Raw genomic sequence first — 8,029 nt, forward strand, 5'->3', positions numbered from 1 at the left:
CCTTTCATCCCAAGTGCATTTCTTAAGTGGAATTTTTGTAACAGATTTTGTTTGGAGGAGGCTACAGCTTTGCTGAACATGACTGTAAGCATTATGCATTTGAGTTAGTGATTTTGAAGTTAGAGAAGTACAGCTGTTCTAGATGCCCTTTGTAGAAGTGGTTTCATGTTCATTTAGGTCTTTAACGTAAGGTTTCAGACACCTTGTTCAGTCAGCTTGGAAAGAAATACTCATTAGTAAAATTGTGCTAAGTATCATATGCATTCTGTTTAAGTCATGCTGTGATGTTGACTGACTCAGCCATCCCCCAGAAATAACAGTGGGAGACTGTGGTGTGTGCACTTAATGATGTATGAGCTAACTGATCAACATTTCATTCATGTTGCTGAGTAACCACACTGAGGGTTGCTGAGTCCCCTGGCCTAGAACCAGGTTTATTGCATCTGTTGAACTGTCTTTGAATAGTTTCAGTCTAGGAGAAACATATTTTATTCATAAAATATTTCAGTGTATTAAGCCTCTAACAGGCCAGTCAGTCATTTAACTTTCTATGTAACATCTTTGTTCTGTTTTTCATGCATCTTTGTATGACTTTGTGTTTAACAGACTGCAATCAGTGAGAATTACCAGACTATGTCGGACACTACATTCAAGGCCTTACGTCGGCAGTTGCCAGTTACCCGCACCAAGATTGACTGGAACAAGATTCTTAGCTATAAGATTGGAAAAGAGATGCAGAATGCTTAAAATGAACGTTGCATGACTGGATCATTTTAGTGTCCTTGTATAAAATTAAAAAAAAAAATACAAAAGGTATTTGGAACTGTCAAATCACCCAGTCAGCATGGGCTTTTGCCATTGAAAATCACTGTAAGTAGTTTGGTTAGAGCACAAAGCTTAGCTAATTGATCTTTTTTTCCCTTTTTCTTTCTCTTCAAAGGGTTGCAACTTCAGTATAGCTGAGTATTTTCCTTTAAAGTTTCTGTTATACCTTTATTTTTTTATAATGAAGAAACCATGCCTTTAGTTTCCGATTACAAGTTAAGAACAGTTTGAAAATATTTTTGCATATGATAACCCTTTCTCTTGCTTTCATGTGAAATGGACAGCTTCCAAAATGTGCTGGATTCCTTGCGGAGATCACTAGTGTGCATTTCTAGGTCAAGGTCAACGTGGAGTTAGCAATAGGTCCTGTTGTTGAAATCTACCCTTCCACTGTATGTCATCTTGGGGAAAGCATTTTCTACCTTGTTTAAACCTTTGAGAATACTTATGTAGTGTTAACAAAACTTTTTTCTTTTTTTTTTTTTTAAGAAAAGTCCAAGGTCTAATGCTGTTCTAAGGTTTTGAAATTAAATAAAAGTACTTACTCCAGAAATCCACTTAATGCTTTGTTCCTGACAGTTACTTAAATGAGCTTAAATTCCATCTGCCCTAAAGTTTTTGTCATAAAGCCACAAGTGTATTATAACAAGGCATATTGTAATATATATACAACCCTGTACTCGTTACCATGTCTGTCATTTTTTTTTTCCTTGGATTGAAATGTACTAAAATTCAATGTGACATTAAAATGCAAATTTTCTATTTATTTGAGTATCAAATTGCTTCCTGACATAGCCTATTTTTGGTATTTATTTTTAGAGTGGTGCTTAAAACAGCCACAAACTTGTGGCCTGTTGGCTATTTCCAGTGTATTTGGAGATTTATTGTAGTATTGTCATCATTCCTGGTTTCCACCCACATTTTAGAAGCATCTGCCTATGGAACTCTTTTTGAAATGTGTATCTTATAGCTTCATATGGAAGAAACTGCAAGATAAAAATAACGTGGTTTTTTTCTGGAGAATACTTTCCCTATCTGATAGATCTGATATTGGAAATGAATTTTAAAAGAAAAGGCAAAATTTGTTACGAATTATGTATTTCACTTCAGTGAATGCATGGATTTCATTTTTAGTTGGATGACAGCCTGTTCCAAAAGATGCTATGCAACTCTATGCTCACGATGGAAAAACAAACAGCTTCTTTTTTCTAGACGTTAGTTACTTATGCAGACTCCAAAAAGTGAAGCTTACACAAGGGTTATTTTTGTTTACAGCATGGTCCTGTTAATCACCTTAAACCGTAAGTTACAGCATAGCAAGAGAGAGAATCTGATCTTGTACTGAGTATAAAAATGTTCACCAAAGGTAGGTTTCTATTTGGATTGGAATAGCAGTGCCCCTGTATGCTGTTCGTCAGTGTTTTCTTTTAAAGGGGGATGGAGCTGACTGAAGTTCTTGAAATTGCTGCTACTTTACAGTTCTGAACTGTCCAGTAGAAGAATGAGCTTTGTTCTACAACAGCCTTCCTGTAGAATTGTCCTCTTAGTTGTCTTTATAGATCAGCTCTTGAACCATCTTGTTCTTCTTATTTAAAGAAAGCTTGTAAAGTTGTACACGAGCTGATGACACATCCAAAGTCGCAGTCTAGTCAGTCTGTCCGTGTTCCTTAAGATCTAAATACGAGCCTTGCTCCAGTATTCTCTTCTGCATACTTAAGAAGAATAAAAGGCAGTGAATGGACAGTTAGGAGAACTGTCCGTGGGCAGCAGTGGTGCAGATAACTACTCTAGCTGTTAGAATGTTGTGTGTGATCAGAATCAGCGCTGGCTGAAAGTCAGAATGCTATTTTTCTTACCTGAAATAAAAGGCTAATTTTAAATATATTCCTAATAAAGAGGTATTTTATTGTGATGTACTCCGTGGTTGTGCTTTCCTCTCTGTTCATTCAGTTCCATGATAGTCTCAATTCCTGTCTTCAAAAAGTGGCATCCCTGGAGGATGTTCAATTCAGCCGCAGATTTAGTTGAACAAATTTGTATTGTACCTTTTTATCTCAGACTAAACGTATTGAGGAGTTCTGTGCCTTGCACATCCATACAGTTACAGTGTCAGTAAAGCAATTTAGAAGTAAAACAAATATTCCATTACTTTTTCTGGATTGTACCTTATGTCATATTTGGGAGTAATGACTCCCTGAAGGAAGCTGACAGGAATTCAGTTGAGGTAGATGGCACATCGTGAGTTCTTCATTTCTCTCAAAAGTTTTGGATGTCACTTGCATTTTTATTTTCTAATTTGTATTGTTAAATTGTAGAACTTTGCAACTTATTTGGTGGGCTTTAAGATATTTTGTGTAGGTAAAGCACTTCCTGAGAAATTTTGCTGTGGCAATTGTGTCAATGTGAACTAATTCTTGTTCTATTTTTTAAATATAAAGACAAGCTTTGTATTGTGCAGTGTTGCTGTACTAGGTATTATGGCTTATGATATGGACTTGTAAAAGGTTTGTGTTTATGAAATGTGTTATCGTATGCATCTCAGTTCCCCCTTCCACTGAGGATTTTTTTAACTAATATGCAAGTAAATAATTGCTCCTTGTGAACACAAGAAACAGGGGTTACACTTCTGCTTTCAAATTCTCCTAAACAACCCTTTTTTTGTATGACTCTGTTCTCACACTACTAGTAGAAGGAGGCTTTACCATCACTGTAATTCAAGTTACATCACTTCTGTTTCTTGTGTTTTGCACACTTTGGCCCATTGAGTTCACTTCCTTTTGGAGAAATCTGCACGGCGAGGTGCGCTCTGGCTTTGCACCAAACTCCAGCTCCACAGAGGGATATGGGGCCATAGCAGTGGTTTGTCCTTCAGACAACGTGAAGCCACCCATGTGTTGAGGATGTCTGCGCAATCACATGAAATCTAGCTTTCAAATTTCCAGACTTAATACAGTGTAGGTGTAGAGGTTCAGCACCAACAGTTTGATTTTATGGATCCTCTCCTATCATACTGAGTTACTTGCTGATGCAGATGCAGCTTCTGCCACATTTGTTTACTGGAAAAACTGAAATCTTGCATCCTGTGAACTAGATTTAGATTAAACTTTGTTTGCTCATAACCTTGCAGAAGTGTCAGTTTTTGACAGTGGCAACTCCATGATAAATCTGAACAATACTTTCCTTTTTTGTAAAAGGTGAACATTTGCATCCAATTAAAAAAAGTCAATTTCTTTGAATAGCTGGAGGAAAGGAACAAAAGAGTTAATACTTGTCGTGCTTTCTTACTGGTAGTGTTGCCTTGATTGGCTTATCTGTAATTTGGGGTGCACAACATGGTTTTTACCCATGTACTCCTCACAAGAGAGGATAAGAGTTGGTAATATTTGCCTCATAAGAATATATACTGTGAAAAACATTTGGACATCATCATGCATCCTTTCTTGCAAATTAATGCAATTGTGCATTGGCAAAGAAGTCAGGCTTTTATTTTTAATTAGGAGGCACTGGTAGGGATTGTTGCCTGTCTGCTGGTTGTTTGAAGTATCTTGAGCTTTGAAACAACTTCTAGACTTGGGGCTTTTAAATTTGCCTGCAATAAGGAGTCGGTTGGTTGGTTGTGGTTTTTGTTGTTGGCTTTCTTTGGAGCAGGAGTCAACCCTTATTAATAATCACTTGTAGGAAATCATAGAATCGCTTGAGTTGGAAGGAACCTGTAGAGGCCATCTAGACCAGTTCCCCTGCAATGAACAGGGACACCTCCAGCCTCGTCCAGCCTCACCTTGGGTGTCTCCAGGGGCAGGGCACCCAGCACCTCTTTGGGCAGCTGTTGCAGTGCTTCATCACTCATCATAAGAAACTGTTCTTGTATCCAGTCTAAATGCTCCCCTCTTTTAGTTTGAGACCATTTCCTGTTGTCCTGTCCCGCAGGCCCCACTCAAGAGTCTGTCCAGTTACTTCTTGCAGTGCCCCTTTAGATACTGAAGGATGCTCTCAGGTCACCTTGCAGCCTTCTCTTCTCTAGGCTGAGCAGCCCCAGCTCTCAGCCTGTCCTCAGAGAGCTGTTCCATCCCTTGCATCATTTTTGTGGCCCTCCTTTAGGTGAACTCCATCAGATTCACATCTCTCTTGTACTGAGGACTCCATATGAGGACACAGTACTCCCGGTTAGACCTCACCAGTGCAAAGTAGAGGGGTAGGATCACCTTCCTCGCTGTGTTGGCCATGCTACTGTGAATGCAGCCCAGTTGGCTGCAAGGACACATTGCTGGTTCATGTCCAGCTTGCCATCCATCTGTGCCCCCAGTTCATCCTCTTCAGGGCTGTGCTCTTCCCTTACACCCCCAGCCTGAACTGACAGTGGGGGTTGCCGTGACCCAGGTGCAAGACCTTGCACTTGTTGAGCCTCATAAGATCGTTCTGGGCAAATTGCTCAAGTCTGTCTGGGTCTCTCTGGATGGCATCCTGTCCTTTGGGTGTGTCAGCTGCACCCCGCAGCTTGGTGTCATCCACAGGCTTGCTGAGGGTGCACCCAAACCCACTGTCGACGTCACTGATGAAAATTAAAGAGCGCAGGTCCCAGTACTGACCCCTGGAGGGACACCACTTGTCACTGATCTCCATCCAGACACTGAGCCTCTGACCACCAGTTCCTCATCCACTGAACAGTCCCCATGTCAAATCCATATCATTCCAAAATGCTCCTTTTGGTTTTATATTTGAATGAACTTAATATATTTCAGTGTCAAGTGTGTACAAAGTACAGTTCTGTCGATAGAAGTGAAAGAATTTGGAGCAGTTCTCTGAATAGATATGTAGTTCTCCATTTTGCAAGTCAGCGTTTGAGTTAGCCTTCAAACTTACTTCAGAAATCATTTAGGAATGATAACACAGGAGGCTGAGGTATGGCTTTGGTGCAACAATACAAATGCAAGACCTGCAGCGTTCACAGCCTCTTGTTGCAGATAAAAATTTTCTCTAATGGAATGCTGGTTGCTGGAATGAATAGGTTGCAAGCCTGCCTGAGGTGAGGCAAAAGTTACTTTACATGGTGCCTGTGGAACATTTCTTAGGTGCAGAAAAGAGTTTTTGTCCATTGAGATAAAGAAGTGACTTCATGGGGTAAAAGGATCCCAGGAAACCAGGCTACTTCCTCTTTTGCAAATGAAGCATTTATGCATCTGACAAAAATTACTGCCACGAGTTCTCTAAGTGGAAGAAAACTACTGATTTCCTTGGCGTACGATGACTATTAAATGTTTTCTTTTCAAGTTCTTCAGCCATCTGCCTGTCTCGTGTGCTGACTTTCTGAAGTGCAGCATTGTAGGATGTGTACAATCTAAGAACTGAGCATCTGTTGCACAAGCTGTGTATCTGGACATTAGGTTTTCAGTGGCAGGAATGTTCAAAACCTTGCTGTGCTATTGAGGTGCCAGCAAGGACTCCAGCTGTGCCCTTGCATAGATGCCATCATACTGCCTTCTCCTAGGTAAGGCACTACATACAGTGATAATACAAGATATGTCACCAAGATCATAAGAGGTATAAGGGTGTGCTCAACTGTGGTTCTTCCAAGTCTCCTGTTCAGCCTGGAGAAAGGAGTCTGACACTGCAGCTCTGAGGAGCTTGAGCTGTTCTTCCTATTTCAGTCTATCTTAATCCAGTCAAAAACAAGGGTATTGTCCCAAAACCTCTGTGAATCTTCTGTACCTGCAGTCTGAATGTTGACCCAGCACTTGTTTCTCCTATCTTTCTAACAACTTGCATTTATAACTTCCATATCATTTCAAAAGCAAGGAAAGAGGTAAGCTAATTACAAAATAAATCAGTGTCCCAAAGATGAACAGACTTCTAAACACTCTTCCAGCTTTGCTGTGACACTTCAGGTTGATACCTGAACAAACAACTGGAGTAGAAATCTGAGCTGTCAGGAGCCATTAGCAGTTTTAAATGAAGTACCAGGAAGAAAAGTCAGCTCTCCTCTTCCCTTTCAAATGGTGCTGCATTGTTAAACCAGTTTGCAGATGATATGAGACCAGTGAACTTGACAAGTCTTTCACTTTATTGTGAAAACATGAACATGAGAAAGCAGAACCATAGTTGGCCAAAAAATGGCTGTGGCAAAGGAGTCCAAAGGTCAGAGACTGGATTGGAATAATTCTGAACAATAGCGTTAGGAATCTTGAAATCTGTGAATGAAAAGTTTATCTTGGTTTTCATTCCACAGTGTGGCAGGATGACACCAAGCTGAGTGGTGCGGTTGACACGGTGGAAGGAAGGGATGCCATTCAGAGGGACCTCAACAGGCTTGAAAGGTGGGCCTGGGTGAACCTAATGAGGTTCAACACAGCAAAGTGCAGAGTTCTGCAATTGGGCCGGGTGAATGCCAGGCATCCATACAGGCTGGAAGGAGCGGTGCTTGAGAGCAGCCCTGCAGAGAAGGACCTGGGAGTCTTGATAGATGGAAAGCATAACATGAGCCAGCAGTGTGCTCTTGCAGCTCAGAAAGCATCCCGGGCTCCATCAGAAGAGGGGTGGCCAGCAGGGACAGGGAGGTGATTGTCCCCCTGTACTCTGCTCTTATGAGGCCCCATCTGGAATACTGTGTCCTGGACTGGAGTCCCCAGTACAGAAAAGACAGGGAGCTGTTGGAGAGGGTCCAGAGGAGGGCCATGAAGATGATCAGGGGACTGGAGCACCTCCCCTATGAAGACAGGCTGAGGGAGCTGGGCTTGTTCAGCCTGGAGAAAAGAAGGCTGTGTGGTGACCTCACTGCAGCCTTTCAATACCTAAAGGGAGCCTACAAACAGGAGGAGAATCAACTCTGAAAGGGTTGATAACTGCAGGACAAGGGGAAATGATTTTAAGTTGAGGGAGGGAAGATTGAGGTTGGATGTCAGGGGGAAATTCTTTACCCAGAGAGTGGTGAGTGCTGGAACAGGCTGCCCAGAGAGGTTGTGGATGCCCCATCCCTGGAGGTGTTCAAGGCCAGGTTGGATGGGGCCCTGGGCAGCCTGGTCTAGTATTCAATGTGGAGGTTGGTGGCCCTGCATGTGGCAGGGGGTTGGAGCTTCATGATCCTTGAGGTCCCTTCCAACCCTGGCCATTCTGTGATTCTGTGATTAAGGAACAGCTGCACCTTGACTGCGCTTAGTAGGACAGAGACCTGTCTGCTCTGAAAGAAACAGCTGACGGTAAAATCTAACTT

At 41.7% G+C, this 8,029-nt stretch overlaps 1 protein-coding gene across 2 annotated transcripts in view; it reads left to right on the top strand.

The window, feature by feature from the left end:
* The window catches only part of CAPZA2 (capping actin protein of muscle Z-line subunit alpha 2), a 29,699-nt gene extending 26,958 nt beyond the window's left edge, over positions 1-2,741 (top strand). For both annotated transcript variants that reach the window (XM_052668472.1, XM_052668473.1), the window contains exon 10: positions 607-2,741. In XM_052668472.1, coding sequence (XP_052524432.1) covers positions 607-747 — 141 coding nt within the window. In that variant the 3' untranslated portion in view covers positions 748-2,741. The remainder of the gene's footprint in view (positions 1-606) is intronic.
* Positions 2,742-8,029: the final 5,288 nt, after the last annotated feature.

The sequence above is a fragment of the Tympanuchus pallidicinctus genome, unplaced genomic scaffold (genome assembly GCF_026119805.1).
Source record: "Tympanuchus pallidicinctus isolate F22 unplaced genomic scaffold, pur_lepc_1.0 scaffold8, whole genome shotgun sequence".
Classification (NCBI taxonomy): domain Eukaryota; kingdom Metazoa; phylum Chordata; class Aves; order Galliformes; family Phasianidae; genus Tympanuchus; species Tympanuchus pallidicinctus.